Source organism: Spermophilus citellus (genome assembly GCF_964194105.1).
Source record: "Spermophilus citellus genome assembly, chromosome: 4".
Lineage (NCBI taxonomy): Eukaryota > Metazoa > Chordata > Mammalia > Rodentia > Sciuridae > Spermophilus > Spermophilus citellus.
In genome coordinates this window covers 5,513,236-5,527,992 of record NC_138185.1, presented here as the reverse complement: position 1 = coordinate 5,527,992, position 14,757 = coordinate 5,513,236, and the positions used below count along the sequence as shown (strand labels likewise).

Sequence of the window (14,757 nt, the reverse complement as noted above, 5' to 3'; positions counted from 1 at the left end):
GCGTTCCTGGAGCACGCATCGGCGAGCATTCAATAAAAGGCACACACGTGCGTGCGCCCCCGGCCGGCCCCCGCCCAGTGCCTCTGGGATCCCCGCGGCGCCCAGAAACAGTCCAGGGCTACCAGGGGCGCAGCCAGAGGCACAGGGGGGATTTGCAAAAGGAAATTACTCAGGATGCTTCTGCGATTTGCAAATGGGAATGGACTGGCCAGCGACCGCCGGGAGGAGCGGGCGGCCCGCGGGAGGCGGAGGGAGCGCGCGCCCGGAGCGGGAGGAGGAGAGCCAGGCAGGGCGCGGCGGGTGGCGGTACCTTTTTGGCTCCTTGCTCCTCCTCCACACCGTCGCCGATCACGATGTAGACGGCTTTCCTGCCGAACCTCTGCATTATCCTCTCGAAGCAGCTCTCCTTCCCTGCACACGCGGAGGGAGGGAGGAAGAGACCGCGGTTCCGTGAGGACCCGGGAGTGGCCAGCAGCCCGCGTCTGAGGCCGTCCTTCACCCAGACACCCGGCGCTGGGACCATCCCCACCCGACGGATGGCAACGCAGCTCCACGGAGGGCGAGCACTTGCCCAAGCCCGGGCGACAGCAGGAAGAAGCCTCGCCGGGCAGCCCGAGGCCGCGGTGCGCTTCCCGCCCCCGCAGTGCCCCCTGCTGCACCGGGTCCGCGGCTGGGGCGAGGCCCAGAGCACCTGCCCCGCCAGCGAGGCCCGGAGTGATCCCAGCCGCGCAAAAAACCAAAGCAAGACCAAACCCCGAAACCCACGGATAAACAAACAACATTTTATATTGTTAAATTGTCACAATTAAATTTTAAAAAATATCATAAAAGTAAGAGGTACCAAGGCCACCTGCCTAGAGGAGCCAGGAAGAAAATGAGAAGGCCCCCAAGGTTTTGTTTGCAAATGTTAGTCTGACAACCGTTTGGCCTGAATTTTGGTTATTTTAAACTCTAAAGGCTCCTTTAAGTCATGGTCAGACTTAGAAAATCACTACAGCAAAAAGCAAAGAGCCGCTCTAAGACACTTTGCTTCCCAAGAAGTAGAAATCCATGTTTTTTCTTCCCCAGAAAAAAAAGGTAAAAATTTCTGATCAAAAACACGCCCACTAACTCGCTTTATTTTGTATTCATATACATTTCCAGGTGATGTGAGAATTGAAAAAATGCCAGGCAGAGTGGCGCACACCTGTAACCCCAGCGGCTTGGGAGGCAGGAGGATCACCAGTTCCAAGCCAGTTCAGCAAAAAGCAAGGAGCTAAGCAACTCAGTGAGACCCTGTCTCTAAATAAAATACAAAATAGGGCTGGGGGATGCGGCTCAGTGGCCCAGTGTTCCTGAGCTCAATTCCTGGTTACCCCCACCCCCCAAAAATCAGCTCCCCACACACAAAAAAGAAAATCAACATTCCGTGACATAAAGAGAAGGTAAGAGGTGCAAATCAGCTGCTCATTCTGTCATGCAGGAGGAGAGCCCTCAGTTCCATTCAGTGCTATTAATTTCCTGTTATCCAATTCTAGTTGTCCACCCTGGTGAAAGGGCTGTGAGGGTCATGGACAGGGTCAGTAAACCTCCCCGGTGACCTTTCCCTGGCTGCCCTGTTCCCAGGACAGGAAGCCAGCCCCTCCCACCCCCGGCCAGCCCCCCCTCCGGCTTCCCCGAAGGCTGGCTGCGCCCTACCTGTCTTGGTGGCACTGTAGATGTTCTCGATGGGGAACACGGAGCCCAGTCCGTACAGCAGGACTTTGGCCAGGGCAGGGATCAGTTGGGTGGTGGTGACCAGCACGTTGACACAGTTGGGCCTGAGGATGAAGGAGACTGGGGATTAGAACTCAAAGGTACCCAGGCCAGGCCTCCCCACCCTGCAGCAGGAGCCTGGAGTCGGAGATGACTCGGGCCATGGTCAGGTGGGGGTGGAGCCCAGGGATCCCCCAGCTCTTCCTTGTCTTCAGGCCTCCAGCTGGTTGACGTTAACATGCAACATGGGTGTAATACTTTGCTTATTTTAAAAAACATTTTTAGTTGCAGATGGACACAATACCTGTATGTATTTATTTTTATGTGGTGCTGAGGATGGAACCCAGGGCCTCCCACATGCTAGGCAAGCGCTCTACCACTGAGCCACAACCTTGCTTATTTAATAGTAAATGTTTATTGTTTAATTAGCTGCAAGTGTCTAGGTGGCGTAATTGGGTCACAGGGACTGAATGTAGGACCATAGGGAGGGTGGGGGCAGGGGCAAACTGGAGACCAAGTGCCAGTTCTGAGCTACATTCTAGCCCTTTTTATTTTATTTTGAGACAGAGCCTTGCTAGGTGCCAAGGCCGGTCTTGAACTTGCAGTCCTCCAGCCTCAGCCTCCTGAGTCACTGGGACTGCAGGTGTGGGCCACTGTGCCCAGCCCCTTCTGATCTTTGGAGAGAATCCAGAACCCTGAGGCCCGCTGGACCCCAAGAAGTCTCTGCTGGTACTTGCTGGGCTGCGCTATTGGGGCAAGGCAGCCACTGTGCCTCCTACACGGAAGCTTAGGAAGGGCTGCTGGAGGAGTCCAGCTCTCCTAAGTGTGGGAGGTGGAGCCCCCACTGTCTCCTGGAAAGCTCAGTGGTGCAGAGCGAAACAGGGCTCCTACTTGCCGGGAGTTGATAAGGTTTAGCGCCTTCAGGGAGTGCGTGAGCCAGAGGTCTGTCAGAGCCTCCAGCTCCGCTCGGAGCTGTAGCCAGGTCTCTCTTTTGGGAGCCCCTATCAAGCCTGCGGAGAAAGGAAATAGAGGTGCCATGGTTATATTAAAAATGGTAGAGGGGCAGAGTTGGGGAAGGGGAGTGAGCTACTGTACCCGGAGGACTCAATCAGATGGCACCCAGCGCCAACTTCAACCCAGCAGCCCCCCCAACCTCTCCTGGAATCACCTGATGGGTTGATGAATCCATCCACTGACTGACACTTCCACCCTCCATGGGGCCATCCATCCACCCATTTATCTACTCAGCCATCCATCCATCATCCATCCATCCACTCATCCATCTACCACTCATCCATCCATCCACTCATCCATCCATCATCCATCTACCACTCATCCATCCATCCACTCATCCATCCACCACTCATCCATCCATCCACTCATCCATCCATCCATCCATCCACTCATCCATCCATCCATCCATCCACTCATCCATCCATCCATCCATCCACTCATCCATCCATCCATCCATCTACTTGTCCATCCACTCATCCATCCATCATCCATTCATCCATCCATCCATCTACCACTCATCCATCCATCCACTCATCCATCCATCCATCCATCCACTCATCCATCCATCCATCCATCCACTCATCCATCCATCCATCCATCCACTCATCCATCCATCCATCCATCTACTTGTCCATCCACTCATCCATCCATCATCCATTCATCCATCCATCCATCTACTTATCCATCCATCCATCCACTTACCCATCCATCCATCCACTTACCCATCCATCCATCCACTTACCCATCCATCCATCCACTTACCCATCCATCCATCCACTTACCCATCCATCCATCCATCCATCCACTTACCCATCCATCCATCCACTTACCCATCCATCCATCCATCCACTTACCCATCCATCCATCCACTTACCCATCCATCCATCCACTTACCCATCCATCCATCCACTCGGCAGGGCTGTGTGTGCAGGGACAATGACCTTGCTGTGACACAATGCTGCCCTGAGCCTGTGCTGTCTGCCATCACCTTCTCCACTGGGTGACCCACCACCCCATAAGGCCCCGCAGGATCTAGACACTCTCCTCCCATCCCCCACCTCGAGCCCCTCCAGCTGCCCCCGCCTCTTTATCTTCCTGAAAAGCAGAAGAATCGATGTTCTCAGGGATTTTTCATTTGTTGTTTGTAGAGGAAACACAGTGACTGGCCTCCCCCCATCCATCCTGCTTTTTAGTAAATATTAAAAATTTTAAAAATCTTCATTTGTAATAAAACCCTTGGTTTTTAAGGGGCCGGTGCTCTCTGGGCTCAGCTGGGTGAGCTCATGTGAAGTCTTGGCAGGTGAGCAGTGGAGGTGCTGGGTGGGTCTTGGAATTGTCCTTAAAGAGAGGACAATGTCAGGCACAGGCTCCAAGTCCGCCCTCGGCCTCCGGGATGCGGCTCCCCGAGTGCCTCCTGTCCAGCCTGTGTCCTGCAGTCACCCCCTCTGAGACCCTCCCCCTCGGCACCCGGGGGTCTGTGCTGGCCTCTGGCTGGAGGCCGCGGTCCTGCGCCTGGCTCGTTCTCTGGTGCTGAAGTAGCTGGCGGGGCGGGGCTGACTCCTGCCAGCGGTGGGGTACCTCGCCCCAGCTTGGGGAGAACAGAGCAGACCGACGAAGCCCAGGGCATTTGCCGGGCCTTGATGTGGCGGGGGAGCAGAGGACCTCCACTGTCTCCCTACCCCAGCACACGGGCCCTCCTGTCGAAGGCCCCGCAGCTAGGACGTGTCAGCGTGGGCAGAGACGGGTCCTCTCAGGGATGAAAACCGACTCTCCTGGTTCTGGGAATGGAGGGCCCAGGACATGGCAGGCCCGCCCCTGCCGACTTAGACCCTCGTTCACCTCCGGGTGCCAGGCCATCTGGAGACCCCAAGGCCTCCTGAGGTTCTCCCATTGAGAACCACTGGCCTGGAGAATCCTGGAACTACTGACCCAGGACCTGGCCACTGCCCACCAACCCGCCTCCAGCCCCCTTCAGGCGCCTCCTTCAGGTGGCCAGGAAAGGCTGCATGTGACAACCCGGGGACCCTGAGCCTCAGGCGGCTGCAGCCAGACCCAGAGAATCAGCCGACCCTGAGAATCGGCTGAGGACATTCTTGAGGGAAACTTGTTTGGGAACCAGTGGCTCCTGGTGCCCCATGGTCACGGAGGGAACCCTATTAAAGACACAGATTCTGAGCTAGTGGCCTGGGACGGGGCCTGGGGTTGTGCATCTCTGTCCAGCTCTGCGCTGCTCTGGACCCAGCCCTGGCCCTCAGGCCGCAGGGCCCCAGCGTGGCCTGGACGCCTGCTGGGCACAGACCCCGGCCCAGCTCTTGAGTTTTGGATCAGCAGGTGTGAGGGGGCACAGACCCTGCATTTCTCACGAGTCCTCAGGTGGAGGCCGCCGGTGAGGTCGGGGGAGGAGACCGCCGTGTGGGGGAGTGGGCTCCTGGAGGCCTCCTGAGCAGCAGGGATTTGCTGAGAAACTTGGGGAAGGTTTATTTTAAAATCGGGACAAACGTGACCTGGAGTCCGCAGCCTTTCCAGGAAGGGAAAATGCCTGGCCAGTCCTGGGGTCCCTCCCGCTCCAGAGCTTACTGCACTTGGCCTTGGTAAGTTCCTGCAGCTGCCTTTCACCTCATGAGAAAAACGACCCAGCCGACTCCGGGCTCGGTGTCTTGGCCCTGGGGCGCACCTTGGCGAGCCTCAGGTCCAGCTAGGGGCACTCGACCGCGCCCAGCTCATGCTCTGGGGACCCAGTGCTCAGGGACAGGAGGTGCCCTCTGTCCCGGGCTTCCTCCCCCTCAACGTCAGGGAATCAAATGCTACCGGCTGGTCCTGGGGGCTGTCGCTGCTCCCCCACTGCCCGGTCAGTCCTGTGGAAGTCCCCGCACTCACCGCCCACGTTGTCCCGGTAGGTGTTGTACATCTCCTTCACCCGCCGGTAGCGGAAGGCCAGCTTCCTCATCCAGTCCACGCCGCCGTGCACCCCGGTGCCCAGGCACAGGCCGGCCCCCGGGGCTGCGTTGTGGAAGCCGTCGGTGGAGAAGTTGTAGGTGCTGGGGAGACAGGTGAGGGCACAGCGGGATCAGTGTCCTCGCACTGGGAGACGCAGGGCCTGAGGACCCACGGGTGGCTCTGGGGTACCCTGCGCCCCTGGGTGAGCTCAGGGTGCCACGTGCGCACCTGGGAGGAGCAGCAAAGGCACCCCGAGAAGGCCTTGTCTCCTGCTCCTCTCTAAGCAGCCCCCACCTGTCTTGTGGATCAACAGAGCCTCTGGCTTCTTGGGGACACGATGGCTACCCCTGCAGGCAGTGGCCACCCCAGGAAAGCCTCCGTCCTCTCCCTTTGGAATTCTGAGCTCCAAGGGAATTCTACAAAAAACGGCTGGGATCGGGTCATCCTGACGAAGAGTCCAGTTAATGCCCACTACGGGGACCCCCAAGTCCCCTGGGAGGGCCTGGCCCCACCTCTCCTCCCTCCGGGGTCTTCCCACAGCCCTTCTCCCATCTCTTGTCAAAGGAGGCGCACTCCGCTGCCCGCTACCTGGTTGGTGCTTGGCAGATATGAACCTCGACCCCAGAGGAGCACGTGAGGCTGATTCTCTGTGTGGCCAGGAAACTTCAGAAGTGGCACAAAAATGGCATTTCCAAAGGTCAAGGAAACACATCCCACTAACAAAGGGGCGGAAGCCATCCTCTGGGACCGCGCTGGGCACTTTTCCAGCTCATTCTCTATCCACCGAGGAAGGGGCAGGACTTCTAGCCACCACAGCCCCTGAGTCCAGACCCCAGCTCCTGACCACCCTGCCGCCCTCCCTGTCCAGCGAGGCTCCCATCCTGCCAGGACTTATTCTTAAAGAACTAACACTATCAATTTGGAGGATGCCCTGAGGAGATGCCCAGAGACAGAGGCCCCTTAAGGAGGGTGGGGTGGGGTGCCCAGGGGGACCGAGGGGTCAGTAAGAGTGGGGCTCTGGAGCTGGGCTGCTCGGGTTTGGATCCTGCCTTTCACCAGCTGTGTGAGCTTGGGCAGGTGTCTTGATCTCTCTGTGCCCCAAGTTCCTCAACTATGACAGGGGGTGACAGGAGAGGCTCCTAGGGCTGCCTCAAAGATGCCAGGGGTTAACCCATAGGAAGCATTGGAAGCAGGGCAGGCGCTCAACAAGGGCCCTGGGGTTGAGTCTCACTGCCAACCGAATCCCTGTACCCACCAAAAAGAAGAGACATTTGATGCTTGGTGCTGAGCCCGAGGTCAGAGGTGACAGAAGAGGCTGCAGAGGGGGGCAGGGTTGTGCTTGGAGTTCAGAGGGGCTGAGGTCCAGATCTGGCTAGTGACCAGCCCTCCCCTCCTGAGAACCAACTGATGGACATTTCTGACTCCCCAGATTCCCACCTTAAATCTTGCCCGTTGTCATCTGATGAGACGTCATCAACGTGGATCTGGTCACAATCCTACGGGGAATTTGGAGAAGAGAAAGAAGAAACAGGCCTGGTGAATGTGATGGCGGCCCGGGCTGGGTCCTCCCCAGGCTCCACAGCCCCTCGGGGGTCGCATGGCCGGCCCGGGCTGGGTTCCACGGGCTTTCCTTGATGTCAGGGGGAAGGCATTTGGGGAGGCTCTGTTTTTCTCATCTGCAAGGGGATTGTTGGGGGCGCTAAAGTGTGACAACAGTAGCGATCACATTTCGGGCTTCATAAAATACCATGACGCTCAGCTAGACACTACCTCATACCGCACCAGCTGACCCGGATCGGGTTACCCCCAGCCAGCAACCAGGGGCCTGGACGGTGCAAGGACGGGAGGCCCCCTTGGGATTCTGGGGAGGAGAATCGATGTCCCTGGCTCTGCCGTCCCCTCCCCAGGCATGGGGAGAGGCCCCTGACACTCAGGGCATCAGGGTACTCTGCTCTCTCCTGGTCAAAGCGTGACCAACCTGTAGAGGCAGACAGAGGGTTCCCCTGGCCTTGGCACGGTAGCGTGTGGTGACACGGTGCTGAGGACCTGCGGCAGTGCCGTCTCCGCCTCAGGAATTTCTACGTTTTGTTTTGAGACGGGGCTCCCTGAGTCGTTGAGGCTGGTCTTGAACTGAGGATCCTCCCACCTTCCCTCTCAAGTAGCTGGGATTACAGGGCACTGCACTCAGCTTGGAAGGTCCACCCTACCTGCAAGGGCTAGTGAAAGGCTGTCCATCAGCCCAGTGAGAAAAGGGGTCAGAGCATGGCTCCATAAAATGTGGCCTATCCGTGTGCAGACGTCCACCCAGAAGCTCAGGAGAAGGAAGTAAACTGGGCGCCGTGGCCCACACCTGTGATCCCAGGGGCTCTGGAGGCTGAGGCAGGGGGATGGCGAGTTCCAAGCCAGCCTCAGCAAAAGGGAGGCGCTAAGCAACTCAGTGAGACCCTGTCTCTCAATAAAATCTGAAATAGGGCTGGGGGTGTGTCAGTGGTTGAGTGCCCCTGAGTTCAATCCCTGGCACCCCCACCCTCCCAAAAAAGAATGAAGTAGACTTTGATGTTAACACCCAGGGTATTTCCAAGACATCTGACAGTGTGAGAAAAGCGGATTAGAGCGAGACATTGAGCTGGGCTCGGCGTTCACATCTGTAATCCCAGCTCCTTGGAAAGGAAGAGGCAGGGGGATGGCAAGTTCAAGGCCGGCCTGAGCAACTTAGCAAGAGCCTGTCTCAAAAATCAATCATTCAATAAAAAGAGCTGGGGATGGGGCTCAGTGGCAGAGCACCCCTGGGTTCAAACCCCAGCACAGAAAAAGAAAAAGCGATGGCTTCAGTATATCGTGTCGGCATAAGAACCTATTAAAGTATCATATATCTCATATGGATCTATACATATGATAAAGGAGTGGGAAAAGAAAGATCTAGAACCCTCACACCTGACTGGAAGCAGCACTCCATCAGGACAGCAGTGGGGAGAACTCTGAGGGAGAACACCACTGTGAGAACACGTTCCACTTTCCCCTTCTTTAAAAAACGAGAAGAATCTGTGCACGTGCTGCTCTTGAGAAATTAATCAAAATGCCCAGGCGGAGGAGAGGGTCTCACATTAGTGAGAGCTTGCCGTGTGCCCGGGACTGGGCTCAGCTCTTCACCAGGTCGGGAGGGAGGCACCTGGTGACCCGTCCTGCAGAGAGAGTGAGGCAGAGGGAGGAGAAGGTGTCTGTCCCCACAGACTCTGAAGTCCCAGCCCGACCATCTGTGACTTTATTTGGACACAGGATCTTTGGAGGTCACTGAAGATGAGGCCCGGGGTGGGGGGCTCTAGCCCACGTGACAGCGTCCCTATAAAAGGGACATCTGGAGCAGAGACAGACCAGAGGAAGAATGCCAGGTGAGGACACCCGCGGGTGACACCTCTCCCAGCCAGGGGCCGTGGCAGACCAGCGGGAGGAGGAGGGGATTTTCCCCTGGGGAGGACCCCCCCCCCTTGATCTTGGACTTCTGGTCTCCCGTGCCTGTGGCTCACACCACCTGGTCTGGGGCACTTGGTGACACAGGCCTGACACGGAGCCCAGGGTGCAGTGGGCAGAGCAGCCGGGTCTGGATGCAGGGGCCTCTGCTGCAGAGCTGTGTCCCCAGAGACGCGTCCACCCGGAGAGGAGAAAGGCTTGTGGCCCTGGCGTCCCATGTGTACGTCCATCACCCACGCGCGGCCAGGCCCCATCCAGGGCCACTGCGGCCTTCTCGCCTTCCCTCGCAGCCCTCCACAGGCCGGCCAGCCAGCCCCTGGCCCTCCCTTCAGCACGCACCTTGACGGCCATGCCCCCCTCTCACAGCCCTCACCAGGGTCCAGCTGCTGCCACCCCCACCTAGCCCCCAGGTGGCCTTTGGCCGTTGGTGGAGGCGCGGTTTACTGGAACAGGCTGGGTGCCTCAAGTTCGCGCCCCAGCGGCTTTCGCCGTGTGATGCCATGAGACGGCGGCACAGTCCGCAGGGCCTGGAGCAGGGACCATCGGGCCCTTTACAGAGCAGCTTATCCCTGCTGGCCGAGACCACTGCAGCCCCCTCCTCCTCTCCCTGCTCCTGCCCCTGCCCCCCTACTCCCCCACCCCATCTCCGTCCAGCAGCCAGGTGGGCCCTGCTGAACCCTAAGTCAGATCATGCCCCTCTCCTGCTCCAAGCCCCACAATGGTTCACCTCCCTCCAAGTACAAGTGTCACTGTCATAGCCATGGCAGGGAGCCTGCCCCACCTGCTGCACAGCCTCATGCTGGCTGCCACTTTGACCTCATCTCCTGCACCCCTCTCCTAGCCTCCTGCTAGTCTTTCAACAGATGGCACATCCTGCCACAGGGCCTTTGCACTCACTGCTCCTCTGCCTTGAATGCCTTTCCCATCTTTTCCCATCTGTCAAAAGCCTGCCAAAGGCTTTGTTTTTCTTCTCCTCCTCCTCCTCCTCCTCCTCCTCCTTCTGTAAAAAATCCCCCAACACTGGGGTGGGGATACAGCTCACTTGTTAGAGTGTTTGCCTTGCATACACAAGGCCCTGGGTTCAATCCTCAGCATAGAAAAAAAAATCGTCCCCCAACCCTATCCCAGGTCATCTGGGTGACTTCAGTTTTCCCTCTTTACTGTGTGGGCCTCTAGGGCTAACTTGGGCCTAGTACAACGACCATTTTCTTCTTTCATCTACTAACTCAGAAAAGTCCACAGATGCTGCCTATTTTTTTAAAACAGTTTTTGCAAGGTGGACAATAGGGCAGATAAAGGCACAGATTCTGGGGCCTGGATTCAAATTCTGGCTCTGCAACTTACTGACCGTGTAACCTTGGCTTCCCCAGGGTGGCTGAGCTATGGACATACCTACCCTGCAGGGGACATAAGGACTCAGTGAGTGGACACAGGCGAAGCCATTGAAAAGCAGAAGTGTTGCTCTTACTGCCATTTTGAGTTGGATAGGTCCAAGCTCTGCCTGGCACAGAGTTCCAGGAGAGTCACAAACAGCAGACAAGCGCTGCTCAGTCAGACACGGAGGGGTCAGGATGCTGCCAATGCACCTGGGATCAAGTTCACGCCCCCAGGGTGTTAGGGTGGCGTTTGAATGCCATCCCTGGGCTCCACATTATTGGGTGTGGGATCTAGAGGAAGTCACTTAACACCTTTTTTTTTTTTTTTTAATTATTTTATTGTTGGTTGTTCAAAACATTACCCCCCTTTGAGTCTTCAGATTTTTAAATCATTGAATAGGTGTCGACCTACATCGCAAAGAGCAAAGACTGCCGGAGAGCTCTCAGGCACCCTCCCGGTCCCCTGGGTCGCCCTCTTCCCCCACAGGCTACCTTTCTTGCATCTTGTGACACATTTTGCTCCTCATTGTTGGCTCCTGTTAACCCTGGGGTCGGATTTCCAGAGCTTTCCCGCAGTGTCTCCTTTCTGTTCCAGGGTCCCATCGGGAGGGCACGTGGGATCCGTGTCAGGGCTCCCTGGGCTCCTCTGGGCTGCGGCAGATTCTGACTTTCCTTGCTCCTGAGAGTGTGAGGGAGTGGCGTTCAGCTCACTTTGCAGAGCGTCTCTCAGTTGGGATTTATGTGCGGTTCTTCTTGTGGCTGGCCTGGGTCAGGGGCCTGGGTGGGGGTCAGCGAAGGGAAGCGCCCCCCCCCATAGTGAGGGTCAATGTACCACTGTTGCAGTGGACTGTGGCCCCTGGCTAAGGTGCTGCCCCTCGGGCGTCATCTGTACGGTCCCTCTCCCTCTCTGTACTGTATTTTGGAAGGAAGTCTCCAGGCGGGGCTCACAGGGGGGTGTGATATCTGCGTAAATTATTTGGGGCGTTTTGGCATGAGACCCTTGTCTATTCCCCACTAATTTGTTTTTGTATTCGTTTATCTCGATCAGCCTGGACTTGGGGATACCTACTTGATATTCTGGGTTAGAGTCAACACGGTGTTATATATCTTATGACTAAGTTGTTTGAAGCTCTCAGCTGGATCCCGTGTCCCTTCCGTAGGACCCGTCATGGTGGGGTTTTGAGCACATCTTAACTTTCAGCCACTGTCGGATGCTCTTGGTCCATCCTGTACACCCCTGCTCCAGCCGGCACCAGCCTTCTCTCCAGGGAGCTCCGGTCCTTTGATGGAAGATGGTGTTACGAACTAAGGCCTGGACCCTGGTGGCTCATTGCGACAGGGGAGTCATTGCCCTGGGCCTTCTCGGTGACGGGACAAGGTCACTGGTCTTGTTCTGTGTTTTTAAATCATGAAAAATGGCCAGAACGCCTGCCTGCCGGTGTGTTCTGAGGCGGGGGCAGGCCCTCAGAAGCTGGTCCAAGTGCATCCTTTCACGGTGTGGAGGCTGACGTCCCCCAGGACCTCAGGGAGCCTGTGTGAAGAGAGGCAGGGGAGGTCCCATCTGCTGGGACGGCAGGAACACCCCCACCTTCATGGGATGCCATGTGTCCACTTGTCCATAAGCTCGGAATCCAGCTTTAGTTTCAGGGTGACAGCAGCCTTTCAAAGCGTGGAGCGGACATTCTTCCTCTTGGCTGTGAAGTTGCGTAGAGTGGGACTGAACTTTGCTGGAAGGCTCGTCGGAACTCTTGTTTAAACCAGCGGGACCCAGTGCCATTTTTGGGGAGAACGACTTTAGCAGTTTGACACTCTCTTGGGATTATTTATTGATTCTTTATTTCCCTTCGGCTCATTTTGGTGATCCACATCTTTCTGAAGGGGTCAGTTTCACCTGGCTTTTCCAACTCACAGCAACAGTTCTTCACGGGGTGGCTGCATGATTGACACAGACGAACCTGCCGTCACGCTGCTTTTCACGCTGGCGTGGTTGGGTGACTTGTCCCCTGCCCCTCACCATGCTGGCCCAAGGCTCGTCTATTTTCATGGCCCTCAGGAATTTCCTGGCTCACCTTCTCCTGCGCCCCCAGGGTTGATACTTCAGAATTCTTGCTGTGCCTGTCTGAGCGCTGGTGAAGACACCTGGGAGAGCCTGCTGGGTGGAGCTGCCGATGGCTGGCCCTTCCCCAGCTCTCCTGTTGTCCAGCCCGTGACTTTTGTCACCAGCTCTTGGAGACGGAGTGCAGAACAGAACTGTTGACCGATTGGCTTTAGAAAAAAGACTCTTGTCGCCCCAGGAGCTTCCTGGCCACTCCTCCTTCAGGGAGGTGGACTTTAAAAGTGAGGCTGCTGACCCTCACCCCGGCTGCAGGCCGGAGTCCTTCTACTCTCCTCTCCAGAGCAGCCGGGGGGGTGTGCTGCCTGGCGGGGACCGGGCTGTCTTCCTGCGCTGTCTCCATGTTCAGTTGTCCCGAGAGCACACGGGGCTTGGCCTGCGCTGTCTTTGTGGCCCGTGGGGAAGGACACGGTGATAGCAGCTCAGACCTAACATCGTGACACACTCTCCCCAAGGCTCCTGCGGAACCGTGACCCAGACGGTCAGCAGCCCCGGCCGCCCCCATTCCAGTAGCTTCTGACCCCGCCAGCCGGGTCGGTCCCAAAGCTCCGGGGCTCCGGAAGGCTCCCAGGGCTGCCCCGCCGGGACCCTCACGTTCCCCTTGTTCCTGGCTGAGGGTCTCCAAGGCTCTGCTCATCCTCGCTCACAAGTCACCTCAAACGTGCGACTCCACGAGGGACGGACGGACAGCCCAGACCCACACCGCATCCGCTGGCTCTTGGAGTTTGTCCCCGCTGGGCCCCAGTGTCCTGTCTGAGCACTGCAGAGGGAAGGACACTCCCTGCAGGCGGGGGTGAGGACTCAGGGGGTCCGTGCGCGGGGTGCCAGGTGCAGTCGGGGCGTGGTGCGCCTCGCTGTGGGGATTTCGGTGCCCGTCGTCCTGTCTCTGCAGCGGGGGCGCGGGTCTCCCGTGGCTGTCGGCTTACATGATGGGGGACAGGCAGGTGGCTCTTCAGTCACCGGCTGGCACCTGTCGGCTACCTCTGGGATGGTGCCCATGACTTCCTTGTGTGCCCACACCCAGCCCCCACCGTGTCATGACCCCTCGTCACACCGTCCTCGTCCTTCTTTCTGGAAACGCCTTAGGGTCCCTGCGCTGCTCTGACGCCGAGGAGTCCCGGGCAGCGGGGTGGAGGCCTCGGGCTGGAGGCCGTGACTGTGAGCTTTGGTTTGCGCAGTGCAGGCCCAGGCCCGGGTGGGGCTCTCGGCTGCCGTCTGCGTTTGCCCCGGGGTGTCCCTCCCTCTGGGGTCAGATCCCCGCCTTCCCGGCTGCTCCGACGCCTCCTCTGCCCGGTCCCCGTTGAGCCGCTGCCCACGGCCTCTAGAGGCCTGGGCTTCCCACCTTCTTTCTCGAGCCAGGAGCACAGCGCAGGGGACGCGGTGAGGAACGCAGCTCCCAGGGTCCCAGTGCCGCCTCGGAGACGAGGTCACGTGAAGGCACGGCAAGACGGTGGCTGTCCCCACCAGGAAGAGGCCTCTCCGCAGAAGCCAAGCTCCCGGCATCCTGAGGCGTGCAGCCTCCAGATGCTGAGAAGACAGGGGACAGATGGGCTCCCAAACCAGGCTGCGCGTCCGCAAGCGTCCAGGAGGTGCCAGCTCTCGTGATCACTGTCACCACCTCTGTCACAGCTGAGGCGCAGGTCACTGTGGCCACCTCTGTCACAGTTGAGGTGCAGGTCACTGTGGCCACCTCTGTCGCAGCTGAGGTGCAGGTCACTGTGGCCACCTCTGTCGCAGCTGAGGTGCAGGTCACTGTGGCCACCTCTGTCGCAGCTGAGGTGCAGGTCACTGTGGCCACCTCTGTCGCAGCTGAGGTGCAGGTCACTGTGGCCACCTCTGTCGCAGCTGAGGTGCAGGTCACTGTGGCCACCTCTGTCGCAGCTGAGGTGCAGTCATGGCTTACAGACTTTCTACCAGGAGGCAGACGTTCTCCTCTGTCCCACATGTCACCTGTCACATGTGTTCTTTACCCTAAAGTTCCCTAAAATTAAACACGATGACAAATCCAGTGCCTCGGCCGCACCGGCCCCGGGTCAGGAGCTCAGCACGTCGGGTGCCCTCACGGGGCGGGCGGCTGCGCTACTGGACGGAGCAGAGCAGACCGCTCCCGCGGCT

The 14,757-nt window shown here is 58.0% G+C and overlaps 1 protein-coding gene across 1 annotated transcript in view; it reads right to left on the bottom strand.

Annotated features, from left to right (window-relative positions):
• EYA2 (EYA transcriptional coactivator and phosphatase 2) overlaps positions 1 to 14,757 on the bottom strand; it is a 113,136-nt gene that overhangs the window by 5,325 nt on the left and 93,054 nt on the right. Inside the window, exons 10-14 of the mRNA XM_081291096.1 lie at positions 7,123 to 7,181; positions 5,626 to 5,786; positions 2,630 to 2,744; positions 1,678 to 1,799; positions 311 to 411 (exon numbers count right to left, since the gene is read on the bottom strand). Coding sequence (XP_081147222.1) covers positions 311 to 411; positions 1,678 to 1,799; positions 2,630 to 2,744; positions 5,626 to 5,786; positions 7,123 to 7,181 — 558 coding nt within the window. The remainder of the gene's footprint in view (positions 1 to 310; positions 412 to 1,677; positions 1,800 to 2,629; positions 2,745 to 5,625; positions 5,787 to 7,122; positions 7,182 to 14,757) is intronic.